The 14,832-nt window shown below is 39.5% G+C and overlaps 1 protein-coding gene across 3 annotated transcripts in view; it reads left to right on the top strand.

Annotated features, from left to right (window-relative positions):
- Positions 1-14,832, top strand: part of LOC124177934 (SRSF protein kinase 3) — a 39,049-nt gene that overhangs the window by 7,913 nt on the left and 16,304 nt on the right. For 2 of the 3 annotated variants that reach the window (XM_046560925.1, XM_046560916.1), the window contains one exon: positions 7,247-7,460. In XM_046560925.1, coding sequence (XP_046416881.1) covers positions 7,247-7,460 — 214 coding nt within the window. The remainder of the gene's footprint in view (positions 1-7,246; positions 7,461-14,832) is intronic. The other variant, XM_046560933.1, reaches the window with a different exon arrangement.

Genomic DNA, 14,832 nt, shown 5'->3' with positions numbered 1-14,832 from the left:
AAAATGTGGTATATTTAATGTATGTGCAGTTTCTAAAAATTGTACCTAGGCCGGATAAAATTAAACCAACACTTCGGAATGGTTAGAAGTGAGCTAATTTGGTAGAACGATTAGAACTGAACCAACTTATCAGGAGGATCAAAAATGAGCTAGCTCACCGCTTGGTACTGGCTGATTATTTATTTTTCAAACTGTATCGATTAGAAATAATCGGTGCGCATTATAGGCCCGAATTCCAGAAAGTCCGAATACCTCAGCGTCCCGAAAATGCATTTGACCTATGTGAACCTGACATTGAACTAAAGTTTTTTTTTTTTCGTTGGCACTCGTTTGTGTTTGCACCTTTAAGGGTACAAGTTACCTGGGGGCTTGAAAATCGTGAGCCCCTCGTTTAAAAAATCTGGATTTTAATTACGCCACTTGATTGTACCCCGTTTGTGCCGGTTTGTGCCTCAGAGAATTTTTTCCATATCTCCTATGGTGAGTAGCCCTGTTACTATGACCAAAAAATCCACCTCAGATAACATTAATTCCCTTATCGCTCTTTTTCGTTTTATAGTTTGAGGGGGGGGGGGGGGGGGTGTCACTGATGGTCTAAATTCAAAATGGCAACCTAATCACGTAAGGATCGACTGTGAAATCACTATTCGAACGTACTGTCATAAACTGAGTACGAACGAATATCGCTCGGAATACTTTGACTTGTTCTGAAGGGGTGAAGGGTTTGTTATTTCGAAAAGTATCCGCATCTTCTCACCGGGGGGATTTTTTCAGTGGCGCAAATGGCGACAAACGGTATAAAGTGAAACGATACTTTGGAAAATCTCGTCACTCAATATAAGGAGTTGGCCATTTTTAACACCACTCCATTTCTTGGGGTACAATCAAAATAGAAAGTGGCGTAAACAACTTTAAAAATTAACAACTGGCGTAGTTAAAATCCGAATTTTTCAAAACGAGGGGCACACTATTTTTAACCCCCTGGTAACTTTTTACCCTTAGGGGTACAAACGAAAAAAAAAACTGCATAAATGAGCACAAACGGAGCACAAACGAATGCCGTCGACAAAAATTTTTTATTCAACTGGTGGGAGTCAGGTCCACATAGGTGTCGTTCTGTACGGTAAAAATCACGAATCAGTATTTTCCGAAGCAAAATAAACGCGAAGGAGTCTACTGTAGTTACCATAGGGTAGATGTACCGTTCTTGCCCATCTTAGTACCATATCCGGCCATCTATCGTATCGTTTGTGACCATATCCATTGCGTGTAAAAAAAAAGCCTGGCCATAAATGAAACGAAAGCGTTCCGTCAGCTTTAAGCACTATAAAATTTGAGTTTCAAACTATTGAGCAGTAAACGATGCACTGATATTTACTGCAGACGATTTCTAATACCAGAAACAATTTAAACGCCATAAGAGACCAAACATAGCGCCCCGGCCACAAACGGCACCTTTACCCTAAAATATTGTAAATCAGGTCGCCGGTCTAAGGGTGGTTACTGGAAATTTGCTGCAGAGACTCTTGACATCATGCCGAATTTGCGGTACCTCAAAGCAATTTCCAAAATCAATTGGCAAATCGAGATCTCAGTTGAGAACGGAAACGATAGACATGGACATGAATCGATTTTTATCAATCAATTTTCCTTGAAATATTGAAATATTCAGACTTGTTGATTCTCTCTTCCTCCACGCTCCACATAGAAAATTTTTATTCGTTAACGAGATGAGGCTTACTTTTTTACCACATTGTTGATGTGATAGTGCATATAACTACGATCACGGTGTGTTAAAAAATAATTGTGATCGTTACAAACATGTACCATCGCAACAGCGAGATAACAAGCAAACGGCATGTCATTATAGAATAAAACTGTTATCTGTACAGTTGAGACAGTGGGGAAAAAAGAGAATCAGTAATTCTAAATTTACCAACATTCCATTTTGTGCAGAAAATTTAATTGAATTTGATTGAGGATCGATTTTGTGTATTTGTCGTTCTCACTCAAAATCTAAAGAGGGTGGTCACTGGTCAGGGAATTCTGAAAAACCTGGAAATCTCGTGGAATTCTGAAATTCTGGAATAGTTGGGTAAATGTCAGGGAATCGTTTAGTATATTTTTCATCATACAAATACGTGACACAATTTTTTTAAACTTTAGATAAATTACATCGAATACGAATGTTTTTAACATCGCCGGAAGGTTCTCATCAAACTTTCAATACTCCTAAATATTATCTTGCAACCGATTCTACGCTTTGGCTAGATGGGACAGTGTGACACAAGTGACAGTTCGTACTTTCATTAGAAAAAAAAAAAAATTTCAATTTACTATAACCAATTTATCCGAATTGGTCAGGGAAAATTATAAGATTTTTGTCTAGAAAACTTCGAAAAAGTCAAGGAATTTCGTGATGGAGATTTAATGGCCACCTCGCTGCTAAAAGACCTCGATTTGCCAATTAATTCTGAAAATTGCGTACAGTATATTTTATTGTAACTAGAATAAACGTCTTCGTGTTTGCTTCCGGAAAATACTGATTCGTGATCATCGTGATTCAGTCGTGACAACTGTGAATCGAGACATGCGAGTCCTGTGAGGTTAGCATGCCATTTTCGGAAAAAGGATTTTTTTAGGGAGTAGTGAAATCCTTTGGAGGAGTTTTGAGAATTATTTCCTGGCGATAAGGGTTCGAGAAATCATTTTCAAAAAATAGGGCCCTAAATTCAGGAGGCATCTCATTTTGATTTTGCAAAGATATTTTTTTTCGCAAGTTCTGGATAGTATTCGAATAGTTCTATATTTGTGAATTCAATTATAGAACAAATATTAATACTAGTTCCCCATTTTTGCAAAATCATTAATTTCTTCTGAAATCTAAGGAGAGTTGGAAGAGCTCTAGAGTTCTTCAGGAGGAAATCATATTTCGTCGCGTTACCGTAATGTTGAAAGATATACTTACGTGCATTCCTTACGATGAATTTTCAACCCCCAGAATTTGCAAAATATTTGACCGTGGGACTTGGTTTTTTAACGTAACTGAAGGAAATAAAACCAGAAGAATTTGCCAAATTCCAAACTTACGCAAAAAGTTATTGAATTTATCGTTAAAACTCTTACCTAGCTACCCAAAGTCTTGTCAGAAGCTGAAAAATGCTCAAAATTAATTTTCATTGACAAGGAGTATGCGTAAGTACATTGTTCAATATTTCAGTAACGCAACGGAATATAAATTTTTGACTATGGGAAACTCTATAACTCACAAAGTATTTGCAATTTTACAGAAATTGGGTACTTATACTTTTTCGATTTTTTTTCTTTTTTTCTCATGACTAGCATCCAGAACTATTTCTTTTTTATTCCATTTTTTCGAAATAATATTTTGAACCCTTATCGTCCAAAAATAATTTTGAAAATTATCAGGAGCTCTAGAACTTCTAAGAGAAGATTTTAGAGCTTTGAAAGCAAAGATATATTCTTTGAAAAATGAGCTGCTAACTTCGCAGACGTCCGTTTGGTTCAGTTCTAACTGGCCCGGCGAGTTAGCTCAGTTCTGACCGTTCCGCTGAGTTGGCTCATTGTCAGTTCTAACCGTCCCAACGAGCTAGCTTAGTTCTAACATTCTTGTCAAGTTAGCTCACAATCAGTTCTAACCGTTCCGACGAGTTGGCTCAGTTCCAACCGGCTCGTTGAGTTAGCTCAGTTTCATTAGCTATCCTGTCGAGTTTTGCCTAGACATGTGCTAACATGTGTAGCCTGTTGATATTAAAGGGGGTTAGAGAAGTCAAAGAACACTGCGATTAATATTTGATTTATTTGTACAATCGCCAATAAGTGTTTTATTGTCTTTTCGTCGTTACAAGCACTGCATACTTTCGCGTGCGCTCTCACAGTAACTATATCAAGCTGGAACCGCCACATTCGAAAATCGATAAATCTCCTGTGGAATCATCAAGAGGTAATTAATATAACTATTGAATAAAATTGATTCTTTTCTATCGATGAAATTCAACATTGCCAATGTGTACTATTAGCAATGAATGGCGAATAAAATTCATGCGTTTTTGGAATAAAAATAATGATATTTAATATAGGTCATTGGTATGAATTCGCCCCTAGCGTTTAGGCATTGACAGGCTCTTTGTGCTAATATTGTCGAAGTACTTTTCGTTTGGCGGCATTTTTGTGATCGTTAATAAATAACTTGTCATTACTAGCATTTTTAATATAAATTATCATTGATTTACAATTCTGATTCACGGGTGGACTCGATTCAATAGATAGGGGGGATTACGTTGGCAACAAACCGAGTTAACGTCGAGTGAAACATGGTTTGGATGACAGTGACTGGTTTATACAGGCAGAACATATTATTGCAACAAATTTGTCAGTGATGAACAATTTTTAATACTGTTGACACCTGTTCCAATAACACTTCGTACTGATGCATCGGAATAAAGTTACAGACAAAACTAGAAATTACTCTATGTAAATTAGTCTCCGAGATCATGAACTGATGAATAGGGGTCTTAGGATTCCTCATAGCGTCAAAGTAGTTCAAACTATTCTGACGAACGGTCCCAAGGAACTTGAATTATTTTCGAGTAATAACAGAACAGAATAATCAGTTCGATCGTTGACGGAAGATAGAAACACTGGAAAATTTAATGTTCCGGAAAATTCACTCAGATTTCTCTGCTGATTGTTCCTGGGGTTGTGATGTTGAAAATGCTTCTGTTGTCTGAGAGTATTCAATAATTCGTTGTTTTAGAGTGATCGAAATCTAAAAATGAACACAGAATTACTTCAAAACTTGAATGGATTCTCTGGAACACAGCCTTTTAAACTATACAGCAGAGAGCCTATAATTGTCAAATTAATTTAACGCATCTAGGAACCCTCGTAACTTGTTCCGTCAAAGAGTTACGCCGATTTTTCAAACTCGGAGGGTGTTTTCACCTAGAGGTAGCTGTCAGAAAATGTTTTAAACACGGACTCCTGAAGCCTTCAATGAACTTTTAATTCTCGCGTGCACAGTTTTTCGAAATTTCTCTTCGATCCCCCGGTTTTTGGCGTGGCGGTTCCAGGTTTATCTCGAGCTGGCACCGCCACAGGTATTTTTTAAAAAAAAACCGGAGCATTTAATTAGCCTTTAATTAGCTCGTAATTATTCCGCAGGAGATTCATCGATTTTCGAATGTGGCGGTTCCAGCTTGATGTAGCTTCTCACCGTTCGTCCCGAACTACACTTAAAATTAGTATCGTATGAATAAATTTTAGTTTTTCGATGTCCACTAAAGCGCATTGTAAAGAGAAGGAGGTACGAAAAATATGAGTGTACAGAATGACAACCTTACTACGTGACCAATTTGAATCTAACCCTCCAATCTTCTGTATCGAAAGTTTTATTGAGAGTTTCGGGTGTCTTTGTAGGATGTTCTAGAGTTCCTGATGATAATTCAAGAAAGTTCAGTTACTAAACGCGGAAAAAGGGATTTTAAAAATATGGGGAGCTAACTCCACGGAGTCCCCCCCCCCACCCCATTTCGAATATATCGGAAATGCGAATAGAGTCCTGGCTCTACAAAATAGAGTTCTAGAGTTCTTTCATAGTTGTAGCAATAGTTCTGAATCCCCAAAAATATTTTTTAAGTATCAAAAGTACGATAAATCAAAATGAAAATTGTAAATAACGTCGCGAATTCAAATCTGATTGCAACAAGTGTACCCGAAATCCAAAGAACTTGAGGGGCTACCCAGAACTCTGAAAGACATACTTTTTTTTCTTGGCACCATGTAGTTGTTTTATTTTTACTTTGTTCGATTTTCATGTAGTTATATTTTTCGAGCAATTTTGAATTTCCGACGGTAGTTGTGGTTGGTTCCCCGCGATTTCTGTCGATGGCCCCATTGACTCTAAGACATTCAACCAAATTGAAAAAAGTCACGGTCGTATTTCGATTCCAGAAATCGAAATTACTCTCTTGGTTGATCACTCGGAGTCGTCTCGCGACGATTGTGCCTGACAATCCGAAGAACTCTAGTGGGGCTGCCCAGAACTCTGGTATGGGGGGTTAGCTTTTTGGTAAGCTGGCTTGACCACTTTCGATAATTGATCTCCTCACCACAGAGACGAGCTGAAAAATCGTTGTTATTTGTGGCGTTACAGTGCTCACGATTAGCTCTTTAATGTATCTTTTCCATCAAGTGCGGGGGAAGGGAGCAGCTTCATGGACGTCTCATCTGTACATGTCTACCTTACTAATATTTTATAACATTTTTGAAACACATTCGTGCCCGTAAGTTTATCACATATGAGAAATATCTAATGCAGATATCTACGAAGATTCTATAGGTAAAATGGGCGTCGTGTAGTTGTTCCAAAAACGGGAGACCTGCATCCAATCAAAGTGTAACAAAATTATAACGAATGATCACAAAACTGTTCGATTGGTCGGGCCTCATTACCGATTATAAATCTATTTTCTCGGCATACATTTCAACGTGGTTTGCCTGAATGCAGATTTCATTGGACAAAAGACTGAATATTACAACGGCTAAACAGTATTTCATATCTTAGAAAAATCATGCTGTTGTATAATCGATACACGTACACTGTCATACACGAATTTTCGGATGTTTTATGTTGCAAGCGGGACAATTTGTATAGACATTTATCGACTTCTCTCTTCCAATGGTTTTGCGAATATTCAATCTCTAAAAATGTGTTGGCTGTCACGCTTTTTCACTGCATTGGAAAAATACGACACAGATTTTCAACGAATATAATTCTTACATAGTGGTATCGGTTAATGCAAACAGGAAGGAAATTCTGATAGTGAAATCATGCGATGAATATATTGTCTCACCTGTTCAATAGTGCGGTCCTTATTTAGGGTGTTTTCGAAAATTCCTGCGGACAAGACGGAAAAAGTTTGCAAAAATATTAAAATACCTATGACTACAGGGAAGACGTAAACCAAATTTCAGATTTATCGAAGCACTATTAAGGCGGGAAAAAAAAAGAATGTAGTAAGCTCGAATTTCCATGTCATTTAAATGGGAATTTTCTCTGCTTTGGAGGCAGTTCTTAGAGTTGACCTACAGGCTTCAAGTTTTGCGTACATTTTTTTTTTGAATTTTTTGCAAACTTTTTCCGCCTTGTCCGCAGGAATTTTCGAAAACACCCTAAATAAGGACCACCCTAATATCCACCCAAATTGCTCGAACGCTAATACAGGTTGGAGCCTTGTCACAGCTCAAGTAACGAGACAATCGAGGACGATGACGAGATCTACAGCAGCGACGATGAAGAGCAAGAAGACAGCAGCGACTACTGCAAGGGAGGCTACCATCCGGTCAAGATTGGGGATCTGTTCCTGAATCGTTATCACGTCACCCGGAAACTTGGATGGGGACATTTTTCAACCGTATGGCTATGCTGGGATCTTCAGGTAAGATCTTTCGACTTCTAAATTATATATACTTCAAATAAACACATGGTAGATATAAGTCGGGTAAGACAACGTGGATAAGATGCGCAGAAATACTTTTAGCAACATAATTATTATCATTCCTAAAAGATTTTTAAGAACATCTATCTGTAGAAATCGACAGTTTTTCAAGAATTTGAAATTTCACTAAATGCTCGTAGCTATAATACTTCCTCTATAATCTAATTTTCATTTCGTGGGCGGTATGTAAATGGTAGGTGGAGTTTGAAATATCGAAAGACCATTAGTCTGAACGACTGAATACCTGAACAATTTTATGGAAAATGTGCAACATTCTGAAACATTGACATTTCGTGTCGCTGAGTCACACAGCATGGAAAGTGCAAGGCTCCGAATGTGACGTTTTGGAAAAGAATCCTTAAAGTTGTAAAGCAGCAGTGGCACAATATTTAGAAAGACCTGTCGCACGAACAACGAATTTCTAAGCGAGTGAGGTCCCAAAGACGCACGCAATTCCAGGCACCACGGCGCAAAATCCTAAACCATCACTGCGCACACGCGAGTCTAGCGCGTGCGCGTGTTAATAAGCATGTTTGTCATGTGATGTGAGTACAGTGGATTCGGTACAAAGATTTTTCTGAATTTGGCTACACCGACGTTCTGTTATTTACAACTACACGGAGGGAAAATAGTCATTGAATAAACTAAATGTGCGTTCACGGACGGCGAAATGAATACTTAATTGTCACAGAATTCATATATAATCTAACTTGCATTTTGTTTCGGACCGAAAATAAGTTAGCCGGAATGTTGAGGCATTAATGAATATTACTGTGTATACCTATAGAAATAATTCAGGAGTTCATTTATTAACTTGATACCAATTGCATATTGCTTTTGAGAAGTATACTCATAATTGAGATGTGGCGGAGGTAGGAAATTATGTTTTATGAACGGTGGTTTGAGTTAATTGGGTATAAATTGTATGCAAATCGTAAACTAACTGGCTGCTAGCCTTACCTCTTATAGCAATGATCCGACAGATTCAGACAGTTTTCTTCCACATTTTATTCATTTAGTCTTCCTTATGACATTGCTGATGATAGGACAACGTAGACTTGGTCATCTAAAACGTGTGATATTAATATATAGAGTGATACTAAAGTCTGAGATGATATCTCAGCTTCAGGTGCACACAGCATGAGACAGAAGTGTGAAACATACATTGTGAAATATAGGGGATAAAGAGCTGTAGACGTAACACAAGAGTATCCGTAAAATTGTTATGACAGAGCGCGTTTAGATATGTGCTAGGTATCGTAATTTTTGACACCAAAATTAAGAAACCCTTGGAAATGACAGGAGATGAGAAATCTTACTGAGAAAACATTGAAGAGCCATTGTCAATTATGGTGTACGTGGTGCAAAACGTCTTTGTTGAAATGAAACTTTATGAGCCGCGTTGCGAAAGTAACTTTTCAAAGCTGTTGTAAAACGAAGCTCGCAATTGTGTTATTCAAATAACGAAGAAACCTACATTTTTTGATAGCATATAAGTAGCACAGAATCCATGTGCGATGTTACTTTTTAGAATATTACGTAGTATAGGTGTAGGGCTGTCATTTCAATTCAACTCAACATCCCTATTAAAAATGGTGTTTTCCCGATTACCTGTCGAAGCACAAAAAATTAACAACTGTAGTCAAAGTTAGCTTTGTAACCGAGCGTAATATACGCTCAGTTCTAAAAGTCTCCCGATGCCGTCCATGCCCCAAGATGGCGCCCCGCACCGCGACTGCGCAACTGAGCTGGCGTCGCGGTGCGTCACGGCCACGACGTCACACCTCGCGCGGAGTATATAACGGCCGCAGTCGCAGCCAGAACAAGCAGTCGCGCCACCGACGCTGTGGCGCACAGATGTACGCTGTATCGAGGCAAGCGAATTCACCAACGTTGTCACAGGTGCATTGAACCTCACGTGGTATCGACTTTTCGGAGGTGCATTGAACCTTCTACTTCTAGGCATTCTGAGTCTCCCAGGTTTCCTTTCATTAAGGCGCATTGAGCCAACCGTTTTACCGCGGATTAAAACATCAAGCTGACCATATTTCTACTTTCCCCGAGTTCAGCTCCTCAGGTTATACCGCACCACCGGCCATATTGGCGAAGGGCGACTTCTCACGATTGAAAGAACAGAGACGTACTATTTTCCCCTTCCTTCGCTTCTTTCCTTTACTTCGTCAGATCTAGCGAGAGGTATATAACTCTGTCTATTCTCAGCCAGCATTCATTCGATGTGCAACCTAGCTGAGGTACACACCCACAACCATCCTGAACAGATGTACACTAGGCAACACATACAGTGTATTCCGAATTGTATATGAATATCGGGGAGGCCGGCAAGATGGCGGGACAACCGGTTGAGCGGGTATAGTAGCGCCAAGTTTAGAGTTAAATTCGAGAAGTAAAATGATCTTAGGAAACTAATTATCAGCTAATCGTGAAGAAGACAGGATTCGAAAAAGCGGGAGTAGAAAATTCCTACGGTAAAGTGTCGAAGAAGTGGAGGAATCACAGTGAACTAATCCAAATTGGCAACAGAGCGCCATACTGTAACCCATCGGAGAATTAACTGAGAGGCCAGGGAGACACGAGGCCAACGAGGACAGAGTTTTGCAAACAAGAGAAGAAACGAGGTACAGGGGAAGATTCCAAAAAAAGCAAACAACCGGCACAGCACTGATCCAGAGGAGACGCAAAGAGGTGTCAAAGCATTACAGTAAGACCAAAAAATCCTTCTACCAACTCCGTAGTTACAAATAACTCTAAATAAATAATGGGTAAGAGCACTCCGGTATATGTAGGCCTAAGCAAAAGTAATTATTAAGTATAATTAACAATCGTTGTGTAAGTAGATTCTAGGCTCAAAGTTTTGCTAACATATCAGTAGTTGGAGAAGACAGCAACGGAAAAAAGAGGGGAAGGGGGCAGAAGTCGCAAAGTAGCATAGACGGTTTCGAAACAACAACAAAAAAAACATAAACACCAGTGAAGTTTCTCCTCAGAGTATAAATGCATTTGTAGAGGATATACAAGACATAAAATAGGTGCGAGTAGAGAGTTTAGCCTAGACTCACACAGAGAAAAATCAGAGGCATTAACCAAAAGATCACAGACACAGTATGTGGATACCGTAAAACGGGTTCACAGCGAATCAGAGAGACCTTCTAGAGGATAGCCATCCGTTAACTCCACCGTGAACAGCCAAGTGCAATACAGGACAGAACTTTTTTAACGAAATGTTAACAGATACGATCTAGACTCTTTTCCTCCTTATATAGTGCACGTATTCGATAAATACCCGTAAAATAATCTGGGACACTATCACTCTTCGGACGGAAACTAACAAGAAGACAGTGCAACATCAAAATTAAGGGCGTAAATAAGGTGGAACAAGAGAAGTTTCCGGTTCAATTCGAGACAGTCCACCACCTTCGTAGAAGAGTGTATCCACGCAGTCGGAGAATCTTAAATTTCAACGCTTACCAACTCCAATGACTTCAAGGTTGGAATGTTTCACAGGATCCCTCTAGATTTCACAAAGGAGCAAATTTGGGAAGGCCTTGTCGTCATGTCCGAAAGAGTGATAGAAAAGATGGAGATATTAAAAAGGAGGGTAGAGTTGGAAGAAGGGGCGTAGGATCCAGAGTACAAGAGTACAGGTATCGCGAAAATATTTGTATGTACATACAGTAGTACCAGCATCAAAAAGATTTAAAAAAATTTAAGAATCGTCAGCGAATTTAACCAAAAAATGAAACGATGTTATAATTGCCAGTGTTTTGGACATATGGGGACCAACCGCAACGATCCTTCAAGATGTAACAGGTGTGGGGCTGGCCATGAGGAGGAGAACTGCATAAATCAGGTTAAATGTGTTGACTGTTTGGAACCACACTATGCATCAGACTACGGATGAATCATATTTAAGTTTAATCAATAAGTAGTCAAATTAAGGGACTCCATAGGCACCAACTTTGAGGAGATGGAGGCGTGGACCACGGGGGTACCATAACAGAGGCAGGTACAGCCAAGGTCATAATTCGCGGTAGTGAGAACCTCCAGCCAAGTATTGGGGCAAGTAGCGTTAATAATTTCCATGTTGATGGAGGAAGGCCAGGAGAATCCTGTTTTCAGGTGAGAACTAATAGCCAATATGCCTCGAAATTAGACTCTAGAATAGATGAGGAAGATGGGAGAGACTATGAAAATCAGTCAGGAAATAATTGATATCAGAAGAATTTTGATAAGCCAAAAAGTTAAGGGCTGAGAATTACTTACGATTCTCAACCAAAGAGAGGCCCTGGCCATAAATGAGGCAATGGAGAAAAGAGGCAGCAGATTTAACTCCTTTCCCATACATGATAAATAAATAATTCATCGATCCCAGGTCTAGCCATCTTGTACATACACGCCTGCCTGAGTGGGGACTACGAGGAACAGGGCTCGCCCCCTTCTACAACTAGAGAGGTGTAGTTGAGGAATCCGTCCAATACGAACTCAACCGGTGTGCGCAATACCCACTATAGGGAAACAATATAAGAAACCCCCCGAGGAGAATGGGTTGCGGACATCCTTTCAGAAGTAAATCTAGGAATCATCAATTATGGACAAGTTACCACAATCCAATCAGAACTGGGAAAAAATAGAGTCCCCGACATAACCATCATCACCAGCACTCTGAGTGTAATTACGCAATGGAAAGTATTGCCGGATACAAGGAAGAGTGACCACTTTCCTAGTAAAAGAAGGGAGAAAAGTTCCATATCATTGATACATGGTCCATAATTGGTACGAAAAGAGCAAGGTGGGAGGCCTTTGTCACAGAGTTTAAAAAGTTATGCAAAGAAAGGGAAGCCGTTAACGAGGGAAACTTTCTTATCAAATATGATCACTTAACAAACACACCTACTAACGGAGAAACAAATCAGGCTCATTTACCGAGTTCTATGTGACAGGAGAATAATTGGATATTCGGATGGGAGAAATATAGGAGAAAAGACGACAAGCAAGGGACTTCCGAAAGGAACTATCCTTAGTCCCCCACTCTTCAACATCTATCTCAGGGATATAGTACCTTCCGGAAAATGTAACTCCATCTTACGCGGATGATATGAGGATCTTGACTTCTAATGCTAGTTCACTATCGGTAGCTAGAGCGCTACAGAAATATCTAACCGCCCTGGGGGGTAAACTCTTCACAAATTACTTACAGATCTCGTGTTTAAAGACGAAGTCGATTATTTTTAACTACAAGAAAACGCATATTAGACCGAACACAGTTAGTTTAAAAATTTATAGAAATGTGGTAAGTAACGTTAGTCAGACTCGATATCTCGAGGTAACGTGAGATGCGAAACTTGTTTGGAAGCCACACACTGATGCAGTTAGAAGCAAAGCTGGAAAATTGCTGAACATCTTACAATCAATAGCGAGCATTAAATGGGGATCCCATCCAATGACACTAATTCAGGTATAAATGGGCCTAGTTAGACCGGGTTTGGGATGGGCAGGACTGCTAGTGGGCACAATTCAGCTATGAGAACAGGTCTAGATTGCTTTTAAGCCACCCCAATCAACACAGTCATACATTTAAGCGGTTTGGTTACGCTAAGGGATAGATTTGACAAATTATTCAACCGATTCTTATCCAAAAGGTTGGCTAACGGAAAGAGTTCCATAGAATGAAAGCTCAAGAAGATCCGGGTGTTGAAAAATCAAAGTTATATAGATAATGGGCAGGCTCTAGACTCGAAACTATAACATCTTTGGCAAAAGATGAGAGTGGTACTGAGATTGCTGGGAAAGGAGAAAGGCTTAGTCACATACAGGATAGACTTTCATACCTTATTTCTCAGTAATGACGTAAACTTTGAATGGGGTAAATATTGAAAACCAAGACAGGTAATTCCACGGACTTCAAAATCTTGATTGAGTTTGAGTACTCAAATTACAAAGTAGCCTATTCGAATAGGTCAAGGCGTTCCAACAATAAAGTAAGTAGCATAGGAGTTTGTGTAAACTAATATCCACATCCTCCTATAACCTGGTCGGCAGATCCGAAAAGAAGCATAGATAATCTAGGAATAATGACCATTTACCATGGAATACAACGGATTTAAGGACAAGGAAGTAAAAGGGAATATACTGGTTTGTACAGACTCGTTAAGGGCAGTTGGAAGTACCCAAAAAGAGGGACTGGACCTCGGACTGGACACCAAAATTTCCAAGACATTGGCCCTTATAAGAAAAGCCGTGTTAGAAGAAAAGAGCAAGGGCTATGACATTGCCATTATGTCATTATGTATCTCTGCACACTGCGGTATAGAAGGGAACTTGCGAGCGAACACCCTAGCCAAAGAGGAGAGTAACAAGGTCTAAGTGGACCTCATGGGTCTATCATATAAAGAATTATACCCTATCTTTAGAGACCAATCAAGTAAGAACACTGAAAGGTTCATACAGACCTATGTTAGTCCGCCAATATCTAAAGGAGTGAGATATACCAGAATGGCGGGAAGTTTCAAACTCAGTCCATGGTTTAGAAATTTGATCTCGGACACGGTCCGAATTAGTATCGTCAATAGACTAAAAACAGGGCATACAAGAACGAAAGCTCACTTCGAGAGAATGAATATCGCTGAACCTATTTAGCTCGAGTTGCAAAATCAAACCCTGATTAACTCCTGAGCATCCGCATACAGTGCAACTCGGGATCCAATAAACTCCGCGTTACGTTCGGTGAAAGTTCGACGGTTAGAGCTTATACAGAGTACTAAATTGTAGTTGAATGCGTTTTTCAATTTGTCAGTATGTGAGGGTGGTACCTTTATGGATCTAAAAAAGAAATGCGCGGCGGCACGGGGGTGCTGAGCTTGACTTGCCGCGCCACGCAACCAGTGTTTCACTTTTTCAATTGTTATTATCAAAAAAAGTAGAATCCGTCGAGATTTCGGCCTACAAAAATACAGGTCTTACAAATTTTAGTAAAGATTTCCATCTATTTTTTTTTTTTACTTCCTATAATGAAAAATTGAGTTTACACTTGTTTGAAAAACCTTAATTACATGTTTTCTTTTCTTGTGATTCATAATGGTAACTTTCTGTATGTATGGATTTACGCTGTCGAATTCACTTTCGCCTATAATGAATGAATGAGCACCTAAGAGTATAATCCGGCAAGGGAGCAGATAATCTGTCTGTCGCTATTCTCAGAATTGTGACGTCACCGAACGACTGCTGAACGCTTCATGATACGACCAATCACCCCACATAAAAGCGCCATCGCGGAGCGGCGCTCACTTCTAGTCTG

The sequence above is a fragment of the Neodiprion fabricii genome, chromosome 1 (genome assembly GCF_021155785.1).
Source record: "Neodiprion fabricii isolate iyNeoFabr1 chromosome 1, iyNeoFabr1.1, whole genome shotgun sequence".
NCBI lineage: Eukaryota > Metazoa > Arthropoda > Insecta > Hymenoptera > Diprionidae > Neodiprion > Neodiprion fabricii.
The sequence above is the reverse complement of the archived record's forward strand: the minus strand, read 5'-3'. Positions and strand labels throughout refer to the sequence as shown.